Source organism: Manis pentadactyla, chromosome 7 (assembly GCF_030020395.1).
Source record: "Manis pentadactyla isolate mManPen7 chromosome 7, mManPen7.hap1, whole genome shotgun sequence".
NCBI classification, from domain to species: Eukaryota; Metazoa; Chordata; class Mammalia; order Pholidota; family Manidae; genus Manis; species Manis pentadactyla.
Genome location: NC_080025.1, coordinates 57,646,016 through 57,668,746, shown reverse-complemented (window position 1 = coordinate 57,668,746; position 22,731 = coordinate 57,646,016). Strand labels below are relative to the sequence as shown.

General features: G+C 36.2%; 1 protein-coding gene across 1 annotated transcript; it reads right to left on the bottom strand.

Moving 5' to 3' along the window:
* Positions 1 to 208: 208 nt before the first annotated feature.
* On the bottom strand, positions 209 to 22,669 carry SYPL1 (synaptophysin like 1). The gene is made up of 5 exons (XM_036892405.2): positions 22,471 to 22,669; positions 8,891 to 9,012; positions 7,386 to 7,593; positions 3,222 to 3,410; positions 209 to 1,627 (listed from the first exon to the last, which is right to left on the bottom strand). Exons 1-5 carry the CDS (start codon positions 22,537 to 22,539, stop codon positions 1,496 to 1,498), a joined length of 720 nt encoding a protein of 239 aa, XP_036748300.1. The 5' UTR covers positions 22,540 to 22,669; the 3' UTR covers positions 209 to 1,495.
* Positions 22,670 to 22,731: the final 62 nt, after the last annotated feature.

Sequence of the window (22,731 nt, the reverse complement as noted above, 5' to 3'; positions counted from 1 at the left end):
AAACTTAACCTGAAAGTTAAAATAAGCTCCTTAAATGAGGTTGAAAGAACAAGAATAAAACCAGGATCTCCAAAGCATTTTCTTCTTACTCCTTGCCAAACATTAAAAATCCCTATAGCGATATTCTATTTCCTGCTCTGGAAATCAATTCCACTGTGCAATGCTCATGCCTTTAAGATGAAGATTTCTTTGCCATACAAGTACACTCTTTCTTTTTAACTTCTTTATTAAATTGGTTGCATAAAAGATGTACATTTTCATACTGACAACACAAATGCAACAAAAATAAGGCAAATGTGCTTCACATATAAACAATCACATGTTAAGAATAGGAAACCTAGCCCTGTACAACAAAAATATTAGGAAGCAAACTGTGAGGAAGCCCTGTATTCAGAATATACCCAAATGTGTGTGCCAAAGCAGCACATCCATAAGATAGCTCACCAAGTTCCTTGTTTATGATGCATTAATTCCTTAATCATCCATTTGTGAAATGAAACGAACATTAAGAAACATGAAATTCAAATTGCATTTATTTTCACAATATCATTGTTAAACTCAAAATAGCAACTTCATTGAATCTTGTAAATGTTAAAATGTTTCAAAAATAAAAGACCATGTTAATTTTTTTAACCCTATAAATGGGGTTTTCAAAAAAAGCTGGATTATTTTACTCTACTAGCAGGGAGACTAGGGCTCAGCCTGCCCTCAAGTAGTATGAACAAAGGACAGCAGACAAGTGTCACTATAGTAACACCCATGCATGTAACAACAGTGCACTGAGCCATGTCTGCGTTCTATTTATATAGCAGGTCTATCAACCAGCCAGCATCATGCAAGCTTACACCTCATGTGACACAATTACTCAATTAACCACACATCTATTGAGAAATTTCCCAAACCCATTCCCAAATAATTTGAGCACATGTATTAAGTATATAGGTCATTTAGAAAAACAGAAATAAAACATAGACCCAGTCTTTGGAATTGAAAAATTTTCATAACATATAAACAATGTTCAGATATAAATTCTGAACTGAACATTTTTTTCTAAATATGATTTATGTAATCAAGGCTTTCTTAAAGACAGGTATATGATCTGTACAAACTTATAGTAGTGTATATTCCAATAGAAATTTTCTTCCTATTATGATATGATAATATACCTCTTTTCTGAGTGAAGATACAGGTTAAGGCTAAAGGTGTAAACAGTTTGGAAGACAAACTTAGTAAAGAAATTACCATTTATTAAAAAATGTGTATCACCTCATAACAGTCACCTGAATTTTCAAATTTACATGTGAGAATACATTTACATCTTACATTTCTAGGAAAGGCAGGCACAGGCTTTATGTAAAAAAAGCAGCAAAATTTTAAACCCACCAATTTATTGAAAAAGCCATTACTTTTATTAGAAACAAATAATGCTTCTCAAGATGCTGATAAAAGGTCATAGTATAGACCTAAGTTTCATACAGTGTACTCCTCCCTTTAATTATATTCCAGGAGGTGGCATACCTCCTTGGCTATGGGAAGCAGAAGTATTTGATGGACTGTGTAAGCTGGTCTCCTTGTACACAAACCATGCATTTCCTCCCCAAAGTATCATATTCAGAAAGCCAAAGATCTAAGAAAGAGAAAAATAAACATGAAAATCCAGTCTACTTAAAAATTTATTCTCATTCTAGTTTTTCTTAAAATATTTAACATTTCTAGGCATTATATCATTATTTCATTTAAAGTTTAAACTATATAGAAAGTAGAATAAAAAAAGATGTTCTATTTCAATGCCAAATTTGGATATATGATTTATTCCCAATGAATTAATAAGCTAAATCCTAAATCTGTAATACATAAAATCATAACTAAAAGAATTCTTATGTTCACATGCTTATTATTATCAAAAAGATGCAATTAAATTTGAGAAAACTAAAACCCTTCTTTTATTTGTACATAGGCATCAGCTTTTCCAGGTGAAGAGGAACAGGACTCCACATTTCCTTCTTTGTGAGGGCTTTCACCTTCCTCCCATCTGAAAGATTATACATTGCCCTCATGTACCTTTTCCATTTCCCTACCCCCCAACCCCCACTACCATCTCTCCTACTCCAACAGCTGCAGCCAGAAGAAAAAGAGTCACAGAACATAACTTCATACCTTGCATTAGTCAACCTAAAAGAAATTAGTCTTCCCTGGTATAAATCTGGCAAGATCAAAGTCTCAGAGATGAATAAACTGAAGCTGCCCTAATTTTCAATTTTTTATAAATTTATTAATAATAGTGACTTATGAAGCAAGAGTAAAGTAAGAAGCTTGAGAATACTATCATACTGGAGGCTAAATGCTTTATATTTTTTTGTGTATTTGTATATAAAAGCCACATTTCTGAAACTGTCCATCTCAGATCACTGCGAATGTAAATGCAAAAAAAACCCCCCACAAAACTCTTAAACTACATAAAAGTTCTGCAACAAAAATTTGGCCAAATTGCTTTATAAGGCAACCCATACTCCAGCCACTGGAAAAGTATTTTCTTGAAAAGACACAAGATTCTCAAACATAATGTGCTCAGTGTATCAAGAATATACTTATCCGTTTTTTTGTAAAATAGCAGACTAAATTCATTTAAATTTATATAGACCAAATATTTTAGATTATTAGGAAACCACAGAAGTATCACTTTCATTGATGGAGAGAAAGTCAGATTAGAGAACAGGCTCTAAAGTCAGACCGCATTCAAACCTTGGCTTGCCAACTTACTAGTTGTGTAACCTTGGGCAAATTAACAAATGAGTTAGATTTTTTCCTAGTTTAAAGATGAAGATAATAATAGCAGCACCTCCCACATTCCTCTTAGAATTGCTGAACAACTTAAATAAGCTGTAAGTGTAGTGCTCATAGCACAATGCTGGCGCATAATCTTAATAAATGTTAGTGACTACTATTAGTGTCTTTCAGGTAAAAGTCTCGCCTAGTCAATTTTAATGAAAAGACTCAATCATGATCTTGTTCAAACCTGTTTTTACAAGCAGTAATTTTCTAAAACCTTTCTTTGCTGTTCTAAAGGTAAAGACTATATGGTAACTAGGATTCTGATAGCTTAGTAAAAATAAAAATCAACATATTCACTCAGATTTATTAAAAGCTATTGTTTTCTTAAATTACTAGTAAGGTTTTCCTAATAAGTGAAATAAAGTATCTTACAGATACTGTATACATACCACAGATACATTTAGGGATCCCATACTAGTCACGGAACCAAAAGTACACATCACTCCTGGATGCTTACAAGGCTCAAGTTCCTGGACAATATTGTAACCAGTAGCTACTTTAATATCTGTAAGAGCTTTAGCCCAGGCTGAAGTGCTCACCAACCATAAAAAAGTGGCAATAAGAGTAACAACAAAGTCCTAAAAGAAAAATAAGTATGAGTTAATGAAGTTTATTAAAAATACTAAATTTCAAATCCACAATGAAGCAATTGAGATCACACTGAACTCTAAGAGCTGAGAAATGGCCTTCATTATGAATATACATTATAAAAAGGCCATAGTCCACATAGTAAATATTACTGTCCACTGTAACTAGCCCAGTGCCTGAGCTACAACAGTAAACAAAGCTCAATCGGCTCCCTAGGAGTCTTAAGATTTTACACTAGAAATCAAGTTTTATTTTACACAGCCCTCAGCACTAGCCTCCAGAATCCTACTTTAGACCCTGCTTTCACCAATAATGTCTCTATCATCTTTCAATCATCCTACTCTCCAGTATCACTTCTCTTTCCAGCTCACTCCCTCTGGCATTCCAACCTTAAAAATCCTTTGACCGCCCCCAAGACCTTGGATCTGATCTTACCACTTTTTTACTGTTTCTCAACCTTGCTCATGCTCTCATTTTCCTCCTTAATTTAGATTCAAAGACCCTTTCTTATAATTGCTGGCATATATATACTCCCTTACCCTTCTCCTGCTTTCTCATACTGTTCTGGCAAAGCTCTAGTTAAATCTAATTCTTCACAATAATGGATAATGAAATGGTGAAAAGCACATGTCTAGAATACTTGTCTCTTTTTAAATGTATGACCACAAATATTTAAGAATGCTTATTATACTGAGGACAAAAAAACTACCAAACCCCCAAATCCCCAAACTGTCTCAAGATACCTTATCCCTAGTAACTTCCTACTGAAGTCTTTGCTACTTATTACATTTCCAAGAAGAGGACTGAAGTTTTAAGTATTTTGGACAGTTTCTTACTAAACTAATAAGATGAAGAAAGGAAAAAAAAAAAAAACAACATTTACTCTCCTTAATCTATTCTGCTGGGAACTAAAATTTTGTCAACCAGTATTGGTTACAAAGATCTAAATTAACATTTTTTTAAAGTATGCATTTGTATAATATGAAGCGTACATCCTACCTTGTTTGATTTTCCTTTAAATTAACCACCAAAGTGGAAATAATGTAAAATTTGTGTCTTTAAATGTTACGTATTCTGAGCATTTGGGCACACCCAAGGCTATGAGTTCTTACATATTTGCAGCTTAAACCTCTACAAGCCTAGAAATGGGTTTTGGAACTTGTCACAGAAGTATTTTGTTTTTTGAATAAATCTGGTTAGTTTTAAATTACTTTTGCCAACCAACTTTTAGTCATTTATTTAGGATAAACACCAGTGACCACTTACGAGATAGAGAAACTGTGCTATATATAGCTTATCCATCTGTTCAAGATGGCATTGAATAAAATGCCTTGTGATTAGAGAATGAAAAACAGTGACTACTTTTACAAACATGGAGGTATCTACATTTTACATTTGAGCGCTCCACTGCTACTGGTCCTCTTAAAATGTAGATCAAAGAGAAAAGGACAGAAACATTAGAGCTTAACTTTTTGCACTGTGGGAATACTCTCCTTTTTGTTTCTGTACCTTTTGCTGCAGGTAGACATTTTCTAAACACTGGCTATTAGAAATACGACACCTTTTCGAGAACTGATAAATAGTATGGGGTTATCACACGTTAAACAAGCTCTCTCTGGGCTAAAGTTCATAGCTTTGACCAGTACAAGTCAAATCCTCTTAATTATCAAGTTTCTTCCATCCAAATTCCTAATTAAAAAAACACAGGTTCTCTTCTGGTTATGCTCTTTAACTCTACTTTGCTGATGGCTAAGAATGTCATGATGGCATGACATTCTTGTATTTTCAAAAGCAGGTGCTTTTCTGAAAATGATGCACAAGTAACCTTAGGGTGTGGGAGGAGGGAGAAATGTGGGCTTAGTCTTTGTCCTACTCAGGACTCTAGTTCTGACCCCAATCTGTGTGAACAGCGCATCTGGAGTTCTGCAGTGCTCAACCTACAGCTGCCTGAGGCAGCCCTGCTCCTACCAATAAATTAGGATATGAGTCATACCAGATTTTTAGGATCTGAGATACCCTATCTTTGGTTGGTTTCATTTTATTGTATTTCTGATTCTCCACATAGCCCAGAATGCTACTTAACACAGAAAAGGGCTGTATTTACTTAAAAAGGGAATTAAAGTTGATTTAAAATGTCACAACTGAAATGCTCCTAGAAATACTTTGGCAGAGAATCGAGAACACTGCTGAAAAGGCATTCCTCACTAAAAAACAGTGCTTCAAAAAAAAAATCAGTGTCATCTTTGGCTACATTTAAGAGTATCTCAAGAAAACTTTCTACATTTTATATGGTTAAAAGTAGAATTCAAACTTTAATTTAGAAGCCTGACTTTTACAGACAAGAAGCATTTATTATATATTATATCAACAAAAAACCATGTAAGGAACTAATCATGGATTATTTCTCTGTAGAACCATGACCTGATCACTCTGAGGTGTAAATTTGCTTTCATCCTTCTGAATGATGCAGATTTATGTTTTATTAGATATAAACACCCTTTACGAAAATAGATCTGAGTGCTGCTTTAAAAAATGTGGTATTTTTAAACAAAATATAAGAAATAAAAGGCTCATTGCTAGATTTAAAGTTTGCTGGGATAATGACAAAATGGCAAGAAATTATCTTCTTTTAGAATTTAAATTATGAAGAATTTTAACAAAATATAGTATCTATATGATCATCACAGTTCCTTTTTAAATGAGGCTTGAAGTTAGATTCCTAAATGTAATTGCTGTTGAGTATTACAAATTAAAATAGTTAATTATCTTTCTGAAAGGAACTGAATCAAGAAATATTTTATGAAAACATCAGGTTTAAGAATCTCTTCTTAGATATATATATATATATATATGATGATAAATGATTACTTTATACCTCACTTACCATTTGTATTCTTATGATCCAGGCAGCAAAAATTAAAAACAAATAAGTAAATAAATAAAACCTGTTATCTTATTTAATAATTTCTCCGTACTTAAATAGCCTTCCTTCCCTTTAAAATGACTTTACAAATAATTAGTAGACGTTGGTGTTTTCTCAATATATAAATAACCAGTATCACAAAAACACGTCTGCTTGCCTTTCAAGTCAATAACACTAATACTGACTTTGTAGTTACTCTTTTGTAGTAGAAGTTCAGCTTAAAACCATGGATGATCTCTGGATTTACCACCAATAATCCAGGGCAGATTCTACTAGCTAAATCTTAGAGATTATTTTTATATCTAGCTCAGTAGACTCTGAAGTCAAGGAAGGTGTTAGGACTTCAAATCCAAATCCTTTGTTGATCTGTTTCAGATTTCAAATTAAGGAATTTAGGAATATAGACCAAGAATCAGCAAACTTTTCCTGAAAAGGGACAATCAAGTAAATATTTTTTCTCTTTCACTACTACTTAACTCTGCCACTGTAGCATGAAAGCAGTCATAGATAATATGTAAATGACTGGTATGGCTGTGTTTCAAAAAAACTTTATTGAAAAAAAATTTAATTTCACCTGTGAGCCATAGTTTGCTGAGTCCTAATAAAGACTATTAAGCTCCATAAGACATTGCTGAGACATAAAGGGGTCTTTGAGAAAAGAAAAAAGTTAAGTAGTCTATAATTAAGAATTATGAGACTACTAGTATGGTCAGCAATTCTTCAAATCAAAAGCATTAATTTCTATTTAATTTCTCTGTTGCTTACAACCTAATATGCTGTCATATATTTGAGTTCTTTCCAGGTTAAAATAAAGTTGGAAACAAACCAACCTCTGTAACTCCCTAGCATAGAAGTAAACTGAAAGAATTGGGTTAAATATGGTAATGGGAGAAAGCTCAACATCATGGCAAACACAGGTCCAAATCTGAAGTGGTTTATGCCAAGGATTTTCATTTCCAGTGTAAGAAAAATCTATATTTAACTTCAAATATAATGTATACTAATAAAATTATTTTCTTATATAAAGGTAGTGATTACTTACAACCATGGGAAGTTTTCGACTTTCCCGATATAGGTTCGTATAACCAACATAGAGCAGAAGAGCAGCCATGCAGTACAGGAAGACAAAGACTGCAAACGTAACATAGAATTGTGCAGACGAAGAGTAATCTCCAATAAGGACATAACTTTTCCAATTTATATCACACACATTTCCATTGTTAGGTGCCTCAAATGATGCCTGATTCAACCTATTAAAAAAAATTCAAATAAATTTGTGACTGACTTGTAATCTCTGAACGAAGACAGTAGACACAGGAAGAATACTGAAATGACATTAAAAAATTACTCTTCCAAATATATTAAAACATTTTCCTTTGGGAAAAAAAAGGGGGGGAAGAGGAAGTTCAAGTACTGAAGTAATTTAAAATTTTCACTGAGAAATATGCATGAATTACAAATCATAGCTGGTAACTGGTTTATGATAGACTAAATTAAACACTTTCATACTTAGATACTCTCTTTCTGCAATAAAAACTTAACACATTAAGAGGGCTGACACAAAACTGTTTATAATTTGAGATGCAATAGTCCATTCTAGGGGGCACAGTCTGTGTCACTAGCACCAGAAGAGCCAAATATAACGATTCATATTTAAGCCCTGGATTAATTAGATGCTAATTTTGCATTGTCTTTAATTTTCCATATCCATTAACTACAAAAGCTCTTATCACTATAGATGCTTTAACAGCTCCTGGTACAAGAACTGCAAGAGAAGGGTTGGGAGATGGAGAGGCAATGATAGTTTAACAAGCACTTACTATCTGACATCTTTAATGTAAGAGTTCATTTAACCACCAAAACAATCTTAAAAGGTTAATATTTCCAGTTTATTGGACAGAAACACTAAGTCCTAGAGAGGCCAACTAAGTAGTAAGTGGAAGAAGATTCACACCTTGACTTAAACCCAGGACACATTCAATAAACTTTCCAATGAATACTGTAAGTCAAATGTTAGAATTCACAAAATATTCATTTTAGTTTGAAAATGAGAGTAAGAAAATAAAGTGTTATGCTAGTAAGAGAAACACAGAACTCTTCACTGAATATAAACATGTCTTAAAACTATATAAAGAATGCAGTTATTTACTAATTGCAAATACATGAGAAATTTCAATTTTTTATAAGGTGTGTTTACTTCCATATCAGGGCTTCTCACAAGAAGGTGATGTAACAGTCTGTTTTGTTTTGTTTTATATTTCCAATCCGCTGTGGGATGACAGAATTAAAATATCAAGGCAATGTGACAAGAAAATTTCTAAATGCTTATTCTGATTTTCTGTACTCATTTCATCACAGACCTGGAAAACAGTTTGCAGCCAGGCACTGGTCTATGTCCCACAGTTTGAGCAGCACTAGTCACTACTTATAAACGAGTATGCAATTTATAATTTTCTACCTCCCAGAGATCAAATTGCTAGAAATACAATTAAGTCAACATGAATGTAAAAAGACCTGTTAAACCATAAAAACAAATAAATAACTCACCTGAATGGATATCCAAAAGTAGCAGTAACTGTTTTGTTGTCATTAAATTTACGACAACCCACTTGAATTTCTGTTTTGCCCTTAAAACCTCCACAGGTGGCAAAAGCAAAGATAGAAGCAATCTGCACAAAGTGAGATCCAAAAAAAAAGAAAGTAAGAAAAGAAGCATTACTGTACCCAAAATATGGGTCATTAAAACCTTAAGTATACTGATTATTCAAGATTGGCTAACATTGAGAAATTCTTAATCACAAATTAAAAACAGATGGTGAAAAAAAATTTAAATTTATTTGCATTCTCAACACATGTGATTTTACTTTCCCTAGTATAATACAAAAAGTAATATAGTGTCCCATACAAACAATTCATTTATGTCTCCATGTACCTACAAATATTAGTATAAAATTCAGAGGAAGTCTTATTTATTACTATCAAAATGAAAGGGTATGAATTGGAGGTATTTTTACTTGGAAGCCACACGTTTAATGGTATAGGCAAGAGACTGTAAACGAAGAGATGCTACTTGATGAGCTTGTAAGGCCTCACTGGTGGGCATTTCCAGGTCTCAAAGAGTTGTAAATTAGTTTTCCTCATCATATGCTTAAAAAAAAATGTAATGCTGCTCTCTCAAATGCTATCGACCACATGAAAAAACTGGAAGCATCCTAAATATTGACAGCAAATCAAATAAACCGCAATTCATTTATATAATGGAACATTATGCAGTCATTAAAATGTTGAGAAATATCTGATACAGAAAAATGTTCATTGTATATAAAGTTGTTTAAGCTATGCACTGCGCATGTGTCTACACCTATGCACAGATACACAACAAAAACTAGAAAGGTTTTGCATCAAAATTTTAACAGTGGTCACCTCTGAACAGAAGGTAAAATACCTTTTTCTATTTTTATCTTCTAAATTTTCTGCAGAACAAAACAACAAAAAACCCAGATGAGATGTAGTGACTAAGAACTCAAACCTTCAGGAAATGCTGGTGGCTCTATTTAAAAAATATATTTGGAATCTGATCACCTCTTACCACCACCATCAAAACCTCCTGATCTACCACCATGACCTCTTACCTGAGTTATCCGCTAAAAGCCTTCCAACTGGATCCTCCTGCTTGTCTCTGCCCCTCCCTCAATAATTACCAGTGCACCAACCAGAGTGATCATTTGGCTTCTGAGTTCCCTCTGAATAAAAATCAGAGCTCATATTATGGTCTACAAGAGCCTTTCCTCCTTCACTATTTCTCATCTCATGTTGCTACTTTTTCCTTTGCCAAATTTCTTTACACAAAATGGTCTCCTTGCTATTCCTTAAAGACACAGGACAAACTCCTCCTTCAGGACCTTTGCGCTGGCTATTTCCTCTGCCTGGAATACAGGGTTCACTTCCTACTTCACAGCTCCCGGCAAAACGACACTAACAGAGGCCTCTACCTAATCACACTGTATTAAATAACAATTGCCCAGCTCCCCAAGCCACACTACACAGTCCCTTTATTTATGCTGTTCTATTTTTCCTCCATTGTAATAACCACTGCCTTGACAGTACTTAACATAAACTTATTAAGAGTGCAGGGACTTTGTTTTGCTCATGCAAATAGGTAAAATTCAGCACTGGTCTGATTATCAAAGCCTATACTGCTGAACACTGATATAATGCCTCCCATGGATTAATCCAGGGCATGAATCAGGCCATAACTATCAAGGAATTTTTTTTTTCCCATAAAGAAGAGACATATGAAAAGGAATCTGCTTACAGATATGAAGGGTCTGAAGTAATGTCCAGCACACAGTTTAGAGTTAAGAGTTAACAGATGAAGACAGAACAAAGGATATTCTCTGCATAAATATGCAGGAACACAGAGTAAAATAGATGGCATGGAAATTAGTCTTTTTAAAACCTACATTTAGGATTAGACCAGTAAACATAAATTGAACCAATAGAACAGAATAAAGAGGTCGGAAACAGAATTGTGTGTATAGACAAATTATATCCTCCAGAGCTGGCACTGTAGATCGCTAAGGAAAGGAGTGTGGTGGCTTTAAAGATTTGTCCATCAACTCCTTGAAACTCCTTCTCTCAAGAGATGAAGATTAATTTTTCTCTCCTTAAGTGTGGACTGGACATAGTGACTTGCTTCTAGTGAATAGAATATGGTAGAAGGAATGGACTGTCCTTTCTGAGATTAGGTAATACAAAGACTACAACTTCTGTCTTCCTTGCCCAGTCCCTTGAATCCCAGGCTCTCAGAGAAGCCAGCTCTGTGTTGGGTGGGTACTCAGGCAACTTACAGAGAAACCTGCATGAGGAAATGAGCACTTCAGCACCCAAGTGGGTGGCCTTGGAAGTGCATATGTGACGCTCGCCAAAAGCCCCATGAGGGAGCTGGAGGGCAGGAGATGATGTGACCACAGACAACAGACTGACTGAACAAAAACCACTCAGCTATGCCCCTTCCACATTCCTGACCCACACAAACTGTAAGATAACAAATGTCTTTCATTTTAAGTGCTAAGCTTGGAGTAATTTGTGATGTAGCAATGGATAACTAAATAAGGAAGGACTATTCAATAAATAGTCCAGATGGACTAAACACTTAAATATAAAGCGTGGAGCTTCAAAAGTTTTAAAGACAATGTAAAAGAAAAGCTGTGACCAGAATAGGCAAATATATATAGACAGAAAGTAGATATGTGGGCTGGGTTTGGGGAGAGGGAGAGGCCTGGGAACAAATGAGTGACTGCTAATGGATATAGGGGTGTATACTTTAAGTGAATAAATTATGTTATGTGAATTATTTATCAGTAAAGCTTTTATAATTACACACACACACACACAAAAAAAAGCCAGACCATAGAAAGGAAGAATTTAAGTTAAAAAAAAAGCAAAAACAAAAATCCCACAACCATAAGAGATTGTTAAATTCAACTACAGAAAAAGAACTTTAAAAAATCAAGTCAGTTTTTGAATGTAAAACAAGCTACAAACCAGGTGAAAGTACTTGTGATATCACAAAGGATTAGTATCTACTAGCATACATATCTAAGCAAAACTCTTACGTGTACTACAGGACAAGAATGTTAACAGTGACACTGTTTATAATATCAAAATTTGGGGTAGGGGAAGCGACAGGAAAATGGACGAAATACAGTAGTATATACTTCCAGTGGGAAGCTATACAGCAATAAAGACATACAAACTACAGCTACCCAAATTAACATGCATTAATTGCAGACACCTAAAGCTGAGTGAAAAATAAGCTGCCTAAGACTACATGGGGCATGTCAAACTTTTAAAAGCTCTGTTTGTCTACATCACTCCTGCCATTAATTTTGTTCAGGTCCTCACCATTCATCACTGGGACTAACCCAACAGACTCTTCCTCTCATTTCTAATCTCATTTCCATCACCATTTGTCTCACCTGAGGGGGAAGGACCTCAGCCAAGTTTACTCTGGGGGAGCCCACAACTGGAGAATTAGGGGTGAAAGGGGTTATACCAAGCTTTATTCTCATGGTGGCAGGTCCAGTGCTGGAATCACATCTTCCTCTGCAGCGTTTACAGTCCCTCTCCACCTCTGCCTCTAGGCAGAGCTCTTTATATAGGAACAGCGACAATAATGGCTTATTGCCAATGGGTGTGCGAGCCTTAGCCTAGCAGTATGCCAATTACATCTAGTTTAGGGTCAGGTGAGAAGTGCAGCCATAGGAACTTTCATTAATCTAACTATAGTGTGTGTGGACTCAAGAAGAGCTGCACTTTCTAGTGAGGTAGCTACAAGCCATATGTGGGTGCTGAGCACTTTAAAAATTGCTAGTCTGAACTGAGATGGCTGTAAGTGTAAAATATACAATGGACTACCAAGATTCAATATAAAAAATAACGTAAAACATCTCATCAGTAACAGTTTATATTGATTACCTGTTGAAACAGTATTTTGGATAAAATGGGTTAAGTAAAATATTTCTTTTCACGGTTTTAATGAGGCTAGTAGAACTTGTGGCTTGCACTTGTATTTTGCATTGTGTTACTATTGGACAAAGCTACTTCAGATGTTATGTCACACTAATCTGAAATAAAAATCTGGTCACGTAGGTCCTCCTTTTAAAGGGATTTCCTCATTGGCTTTCCAGACCTAAATTTAAGAAAAGAAAAAGGAAAAAAAAAACCCCAAACTTCTTAATTTGGCATGAGAGGCATGGCTGAAGTAGCCTCAACTTTGTCTTCCTCAGTTTATGTGTACTCACTCTCTGCAAGGTACATGACTCTGTCACACTTACTGAAACACATTACATATTTATGTCTTGGATGTGTATGTTTTCTTCTGCCAGCAACCGCCCACCCCTCATCCCCATTCCTTAACAAGCTCATCCTTTAAGGCCCTACACAATTCCTTGTGTGGCAGAACTATTCTGTCTCCTGGGCTGCCACAGACTTAGGTTCACCAACTCTTCTACAGGCATTTTCTTGTGCATCTTGCCTTATAGAAAATAAATCTCTACCCCAAAATAAAAAATAAAAACTAGTTTCCCACTTAATACAAAAATCAGTAAATAAATGGCATACTCTAGCTTATTGCTTTTAAGATTATTGCCTTTACCTCTCTCTTGGCAGACTGTCATATTTGTGCATTTGGTCCTATTCGGGATTTCCACTGTCTACCTAACAGAAGGCCTGCACATAGCAAAATGCTCATTAAATAGCCTCATAATTGAAAAATCAATTTCCAATAATCTTCTTACATAATTTTCACTTTAAAGTTATTTTTTGTTATGAGGATAAATAAAGGTTTGTGATTCTCTTATGGAAAAAAAAGGATACACACATTTTACTAAATGAAGTACAAAACAATCTGAGGGTAAACTATCCAACCATCTCATCTCTCCCTATACTCTAGTGCTATTTTGATTTAGAACTTATATATTGACAATGTATACTTCATGGGTGAAACCCGGTATGCAGATATATGTGTGCTTTCTTCCTAGTATTCATAAAAATGTGAATTTGTTGTCAGAATTTTAATATCAGCACAGTGCACCTAAAATTTTGGATTTCCTGCTTTTCCTGAGTGGGTGTGGGAAACTGAAAATATGGCAACATCAGACCCATATTCCCATAAAGCAACAATCACATGGAATTGAGTGTCAGATGACACTTAAAGACAGGCAGGTGCTTTCTGAATTGTCCCACTCTCTACTGTCTGGGAAACCCTCAGGATGTGAACTAGTCACCAATAATCAATGATCTTACTGATTTTCTTCCAAACAGCTTGTAATATATACATATATATTACAGCCTGGTTCTCCAGAATACTACTCTCCAAAATAGATTGGAGAACCCATTACCTAAGATGCAAGAAGAAAATACTTTAACTTGAATCTATTACCTAACTTTAGACTTAATAAGGAATTAAAGCCTTACTGAAATTAATATACCATTAAAACCAAAGCCAGGCCTGTATGTCAGAGTCACATGTCAGTATAGGATGCTGGGCATCTTGAAGGTAAGGGGAGTCCAGTAACATGGAAGGACAGTGACACCTTAACCTATTCTTACACTTTTAGTGTTCATGCATTACAGTGTGAGTCTACCTGAGTTTGCTGAAGAAATTATCTAGTTTTAACCAAACTAACCTTCACAAACTGGACCAGTGGCTGATATTAAAAATGTCTTCACAGAAACAGACTGGTAAGACAAAAACTCATGTACAAAAAAGAGAAAACAGCATTAGCACCTTATCCTTATATGAGCTACATTCATTAGCCACATTACAAGGCTAAAACAGATTATACTTAATTACATCACAAGGCAGCAAAAAATAAAAGAATCTAAAATTGTAAGAATCTGAAATAAGCATTTAAAAATATGAATGAAATTTACCCAAATATACAATCTGCCTTAAGATACTGACACAGTAAAATATTCATTTAAATTATAGATGCATATGAGGTCCTGTGTATAAAATTTTATACTGATGGGGATTCATGATTTAAAAAATGTGGAGCCCCTTCGTATTTTCAACGAGCTATATATTGTACAGCCAGAATTCCAGTCCTAGCTCCTATTCCTAGACCCTGCTTAGCTCACTGAGGGTTCTACAGGGGAACACTGGTACTCATCTAATTTATGGGTATCTTTTTTATGTTTCTATTTGCAGAGTCCTCACTGCTATTTGGTTTCATCATTCATCTGATGTTATCTACTTAAATTTCTTTCTAAAGTTGAGTTTAGGGAAATCATATAATTGAAGTCATCAGAAATAAAACTGCAAGTATATTGAGTAGGAGTATTCATTTGAAAAACCAAATACATACTGTTTTACTAAAGCAAACGATCATTTACTAAAGAAGCAATGATCAGAATGAAACAACACATTTGCATTTACAGTCAGAGTTGATGCCTAGAGCCAACATATTTTTATGAATCAAAGTCTGAAGCTTTCACTAAAGATAATCATTTTCTAAAACATTTTGTTATTGATGCTGGTATTTCCATTTATTCCCACTGTGTACTGAGCAGTGAGTCAGTTACAAAGTACTTCAGTTTGCTTCTACTATCTCTTGCCTGTAAAGTACAACCACAGCAAGTTCCATGACCCTTAAGATTTTGGATCATGAGAAGCAGACTGAGTTCTTGCTGAAATAAACAGCAAATAAACAGCTAAGTTTTTTGCTAACTCTTAATTATTATAAGATGTGCAAACATCCTTATGTCACCTTTATTCTTAAACAATTGTTAAGCTAAATATAGAACTAAGAATCTCTGAGGAACCTAAATAAACTTATTTTAAAATAATTTCAGATTGTTCTATTACTTTTACATCTTTTGGAGTGAACTGATGTTCAGTTGTTGATCTAGCTGGCTGTCTTAAAGTGAGCCTGCTACTTCATGGAAAACTGCTATTTGTTGCCACTGATATAATTTGAGTCTGTAAGTGAATATCAGTTTTCTTCATGTGTTTTAGGATATTTGATGTACCCTCAACTTGAAAGTTTTTTTTCCTCCTTTTCTATCTCTGCCTAGTGATTTTATAGGCATCTTCCTGTCTAGTAGTTTTACAGACAATTCTACCTGGCCTTCCAAGTCCCCTACCCACAAACACATCTTTTGATGGGACTCCCAAACTACCAACACGAGACTATTTGAGTTATCATAAATCCTGATCCTAAGCCGGCGGGTAGATTGGTTCAGGCCTTAGGAGACTGCAGTTCTCTCTTTCTGCTTCCTTGAGTACTCAGCACTATGTAAGTCATAAATCTAGATTTTAGGCTGAAGCTTTTTTCCAGATCCATGAACAGGCCTTCTCTTACCCGTATTTTCTGTTTCACTTCTCGTCCCAATAGTATTTACCTTGTATTAGAAAAATTTTCAAAGTGTGGTCTGTGGACCCCAGGAGTTCCCAAGACTCAGGGAGTCCATGAGGTCAAAAATATTTTCATTAATATTATTAACACATTATTTACCTTGTACATGTGTTGACATTTGCACTGATTTGAGCAAAAGCATTGCTTGGTAAGAATACTGGGCTTTAGTAAGAATCAGCAATACCATCAAACTATTTCATTGCCATGCACTTGCAGTTAAAAAAAAAAAGCCAGTTTTACTCAATGTCTCTGATGAAACAGTAAAAATTATTATCTTTATTAAATCCTGACCTTTGAGTTATTTTAATATTTGGTGTGATGAAACAGGATATGAAGACTTTTACTGCATACAAAATACAATGGTAGTCTCCAGAGAAAGCATTTAAATAATTGAGTTTTATGCTGAAATAGTTACTTTTTTTCATGGAACACCATTTTTACTTGAAAGAGTAAGTAGTAGACAAAATATTACTCAGACTTGGATATTTGGCAGATGTTTTTCTTGAAAACAAATGAAGTGAATCTTTCACTTGAAGGAAAATGGGCAGCAACTGTTGTCACTGATGTAATTCAAGTTTTTAAGTAATGTACTACTGTTATTTTTAAATAAACTTTTTTCAAGTTTCAGCTTAAATTTCTAGTATAGTAAATACTGGTAGATACAACCCAAATAAACAAAAACTCTTCGAGGTCCTCAATATCTAAATTAAGATAAAGGAGTTCTGAGACCATAGTGAGAACCAGTGTATTACAGCATTGATCTCTTACCTTAATTTTCCATTTTATATTTTATCCGAGACTGCTATTTGTATGTGTGGAGTATGTGTGTTTGTGCACTGCAAAAGCACTGACAGCATATATGTCTAATCCACTCCAGGGGAGTGCACACAGGAAATAACTGAGAGGATCCCAGGAAAACCAAAGAGAGTGCAAAGCCGGATGGGTCAGTAGGTCTATTAACAAGCTTTAAGTGTACTGAGTTCTGGTAGGCACAAAATGCTACGTGAAATCCCTTTTCTCTTTTCATAATAGAGAAGAGAAAAGTGAACACAAATGGCAGGGTTTAAAAGATAAGCTTCCTAAAAAGTAGTCTGTTACAGAAGGATAACCTAAAAATGTAAAAATTAAACAAATAGTGAGACAAACATTAGGCTACATATGTCCCATCCCCCACACTCTGCAGTACAAATAGTATTTCCTGGGGTGTGCCTTTGTTCTATTCAGTAAAGCACAAAATTAGGATAAAGCAGGACCCTGTTTGCAAAAATCCTATAATCTACTTGGGATGACTAAACATTAAGTATCTTATATAAACTATTATGTATTTCTAAAAGTTTGTTTAAACAAATTGACATATGTAATGCTCAAAGGTTATTGGTTTTCTCATTCATTGTTTTTCACACTATTTTTCCCAGATAATTTACCCCAAAGTAATGTTTTCAAAGGTTCCTTTGAATTTATAAGTACAAAATTAACTGTAAGTATAAAATCAGATAAAAGTTAACTTTTTACATTTACAATTATAAATTCATTGATTATAAGTATAAAATCAGAAGAAACATTCAAACTTGATAAATGAATAAAAACGACTTGCCTTTAACTCCTAAGATCATATAAACACACATTTAACAAACAAGAAAAAAGTTACTTCATCTTTTTTTAAAGCTTGATATTTTTGGTAATCTTTTCATTTACTTACTTAAAAGGCCAATTAGAAACACAAAGGTAAGTTATTAAGATGACTAAGAGCAGACTGTTAAAGAGTACTGTGTAGTTAATGCTAATCATGAGATAATGGGTAAATAAATTTCTACAGCCTTGGCAACATGAAGATGACAACCCTTGCAGGTTGTCAGAGGATCAGTGAGAAAACAGTCAACCTAGCACATATATGGTATTCAACAAGTATCTCTTGTTAATACTCAGAATAAATTTGACCAGGACAAAGATATCCAGAGATGGTTAATTTGACCAGGACAAAGATATCCAGAGATGGTTAATAAATCTAAAATTCAGCTGAGGTAGTCTGTAATCCCTCAGACACTCCCCAACAGTATTTCTTCCATAATCTTGCATGTGTGAAATTAGGAAAGCGTATTACTCAGATGCATTAAGAGCTAAACATCTGTTCAGTGTCCACCCTATGCAAGACGGCAGCAAGAAAGTCCAAAACAGTGTTCAATATTAAAGAGATAAAAACATTTTAACAAAGTACTTTTATCTGAGCAATAGGGATAAATTAGTATGAAGAACCAAATTAAAATTTGCCAGAGAAATATTAAATACTTTAAAAAGCTGCTTTGATAAAATTAATCCTTGACTTTTACATCTGTGTTCAACTCCTACACATAGGGCATCTATTCTTATCTAAATTTTATATTGTCACTTTATAGGCTGACAAAGGCAGGAAAATGTGGACTAAAGGAAAGCATAAAATATATCACTTCTAAAGTTTAAACTGTAATAGAGAACTTAGTGATCTTGAAGCACCAAGAGATTTGTATGTTAGTCATATAGGTCTCAATTCTATCTACTGTCTGGGTCTAGTCTTCCTAGAAACACGGCACCGCAGTCCTGCATGATGGAAGAAATGTTTAAGTACATTATCAGCATGCCCATATTTATTAACTCAGTCATTCCAACAGCCTCTAAAGTTCTGCTATTCCCATTTGACTCGAACAAAAATTCAACCCTCGCTGCATACTTATTACACCAAGAGATCTAAGGCAATGTCACTGACAGACACTGTAACTAGGAGCCAGGAGTAAATTAAAAACAAAAACAAACAAAAAAAGGAATAGAACATGGTGGCTACAGTTTAGAAGCAAAGTGGGAATGCATCTATTTTGTGGATTGCATTATTAATCTGTCAATAAATATTTACCAAGCATCTCGCTTTCATGTTTTTGAAGAGTTTTATACCCCTTCAAAGTTACATATTATCAAGTTCTATCTTAGTCTAGCATCTTCCAGAGCCTTGCTAGAGGCAAGCTGATTTGGAGAATTATTTTTTTGTTATATGGGTGGTAAGCGGACTTTACTTAGATTTTAGGTTTGTAAACTTATTTATTGACTATGTTTAGAGGTAACCTCCTCACACCTCAATCAATGGCTTATGAAACTTGAACAAGTCATACAAAACGAATTTTAAAATTCCTACTATGGGTCTTTTTCCGTAGAACCCTGCTTTATATTCATCCCTTCTCTGCCTCTGTATTTAGCCTGAAAAAATTCTATTCACAAATCTTGTCTCTATAGGCAACAGTCTTTCCTATCTTGAAAATGGGTTAACCACCAAATCTCTCTTCACAAGTACTAGCTTACTCCCACTGTCTTCACTTAAGTACCATAAATCCAATTAGCATACTACCATCTGGTTCCTGACTTCACTAGAACTGCTCTTATAAAGCCACAAATAGCCGCTTGATTACCAAAACCAAGGGACGCATTTTTGTCCTTATTTTACTTAACCTCTCTGCTGTACTATATACTGTTGAGTACTCTATACTTTCAAAATTCTCTTTAATAGTGATGCCATGATGCTATTTCTCTCCATCTTCCTAAACACTTCTCACCATTGTTGGCAGGTATCTGATGAACCTCCAGCCCATATTTAAACTCTACACCCATATTTTTTAACACCCATATTTTTATCCTGCCTACAGGATATCTCTACTTAAGTAACCTAGAGACCAAAATGTCAGTTCATTCAAAACCGTATTGACCTTCCACCAAAAATTTGCTCCTTCTACTAGTGATCTGTCTTGGATAGAGGTGCCATTACTAACCTAAGTTAGAAATATGGCAGTTACCTTAGAGTCCTCCCACTTCTTCACCCTCCAAATACATTCTAATTTCTAAAACTCTCTTCTCTAGTCCCACTCCAATTAATTTTAGGCCCTCATAATTTCTCAAACAACAGTTTCCCTACTTTCAATGATGACCTTTCCGATCTATCCCTTACACTGCTGACAGAATAAAAATTTCTAAAAGGTAAATCTAATTATATTATTCACTTGTTTAAAACCCTTGAATGAGTCTCTGCCCCAAATGGTAGGAATTCTGCGCTTAAATGGAAGCTATTCAATAAACAGTATTTTTTATCACACACATATGCATTTTCCTAAGGAAAGGGCCCATATTATCTGAGATCAACCCCAGAGAGTTAAGAACCATTGGCTCACAGGATAAACTCCAAACTTTTCTGCAAACCCTTTGAAACCTTTCAGAATCATCTCAAACCACATGCTCCCTCTCAGCATATGTTGCAGTCAACCACAACTACTCTAAATTTTCAAACAGGGCTATGAAGCTTCAACTTTTCACACCACTGAACAGAAGATTCCCTCTGCCTGGAAAGCCACTCCCCAAGAAAACAAGAACTCATCCTTCAACTGTTCTTTCATCTATGAAATTCTCCCTAGCTCCTCCAAGCAACTGATACCTCCTTCCTTTCACTTACTACATTCTGCCTATACCTTCACTATGATATTATATGGCATGTTCATATTTATTTTCATGTCTTTCTTAATGGATCATGAGGAAAAGACCATGTTTTATTCATGTTTGTACGCTGCCAGTGCTTAGCACAGCACCAATCTATAACACATACTCAAATATTTGTTGATCAAATATGCACATCATTATCAATGAGTAGTCTCTTCATAAAAGGTACTCCTGTGTAATAAGCTGCTCAAACGGAAAGCATTTTCTGAAGCTTCTTAAAAAGGGTATTTTTCAAAATATATCAGATCTATGATCACTAACAAACTTACCACTAATGTTTTAAAACATTAAGGAAAAAACTATGTTTTTTTAAAAAGACTGACAAATAATACAAGTGCAAAACTGCCTCTTCCTTTGAAATGAAAATTTAAATTATAAATTTACAGTTCTCGATGAGATTAAATCTACTAGGTATTAAGCCTTTTCTTAACCTTTCTGTATTTCACGCCTAGTTAAATTGATTTTCCTCTTGCGTTTCAAGTTTTCATATGCTCCAATAATTCTCTTCATATTTAAACCTCGACGTAGGTCTACAGAATTCCTGTGTCTTTAAAGTAGATATTTGTGTGAAATCAGCACTGCTTCAGTTTTCAGAAAACACCAAGTAAAACTCTAGGGGAAAGGTATGAAACCGAGTGTAGGAAGGAAATCATACTGAGTACCCATTAGAGAATTTGAGTTTCTGTTACTTTAAAAACCATCCTCGCTGTGACTTAAGACAGGAAATCTGAAGTTCTTGCTTTCATCACTTTATCACTAAGATATATACAGTTATGGAGTTACGGATGTAAACGTTGCTGGTTATAAAAACAACTTGCCTGCAGGCTGGGACAGATGCCGGCTGCCCATCGATAGGGGCCTGAAAATCGGCACAGAAATATGTACTAGACCACGAATTCTGAAGGAAATCTGAGGTACTTGTTGCAGTCACTAACTCCTCCAAGCGAGCGACCACTGCCAAGGTCGAATTAGTGAGTCCCCTTTGATGTTAATGACTGAGAGTTCCCAAGAAAAGACTAAAAGCTGACCGAAGGACGCAGCTTGGAAATACCTAAAACAAACCTGTCGGCGATTTCTTAGCCCGCATTTCAGTGGATCGGACGGACCACTCCGTTTTGTTGGGAAGACCTTCTTTCCCACCCCCGCCCGCGTCCCTGACCCACAGTTTATTTTTACCCATTTTTAACTTGGAGCCATCTTAAGAGCAAATTAAGAACTGAGTGCTCGTCAAATCACTCCGAGGAGGCACAGCCGGCTTTCGAGGGAGCGCGGCCCCAGGTCGGCACCGGTCGCGGCGCGACTCCGGCCCGCCGGTTTCGGTTAGACCACAACAGGAAGTGTCCTCTCCCCTCGCGGGAAGCGGGGAAGCCAAAGAGAAATGTGAAGCCCCACTCACGCGGGGAGCGCCCAGAGGTGAGCCGCGGTGCGGGAGGGCGGCTCCGCCCGGGCCGCGGGCAGCCGAGGGACTCGTGATTCGCCGCCGACCGCGGCGTCCACGCCCCGTGAGGGCTCCGGCCGCAGCCTCCCGTCCTCTCCCCGCCCGTCCCGTCCCGTCTCCCCTCGTTCCGGGGGCTGCGGCGGCCCCGGGGTCCGCGCGAGCAGGGCCGCCAGCCTCCCCGCCGAGGGCGCCGGCCGGGCCGCAGCGGGAGCGGGCGCGGAGGCGCGGTTCCCGGCCTCCTCGGCGCGGGCTGCACTCACCCACTCGAGGACCTTGATGAAGCCGAGCGGCTCCTTGAGCGGGTTGAGGCTGAGCTGGAAGGAGGACATCCTCTGAAGGAAGGAGGGAGAAAGTCAGGACGCGGGGCGGAGGAGGAGGGGACCGCCGAGACCGAGCCGCGGGAGGCGAGGAAGGGCAGGCGGGGCGGGCTCCGGGAGGCGGGCCGGGAGGCCGCGGGCGGGGCGGGCGGCGGCTGTTGAGCGGGGCTCCGCGGCGCTGGGGCGGGGACGGCGAGGGGCGGC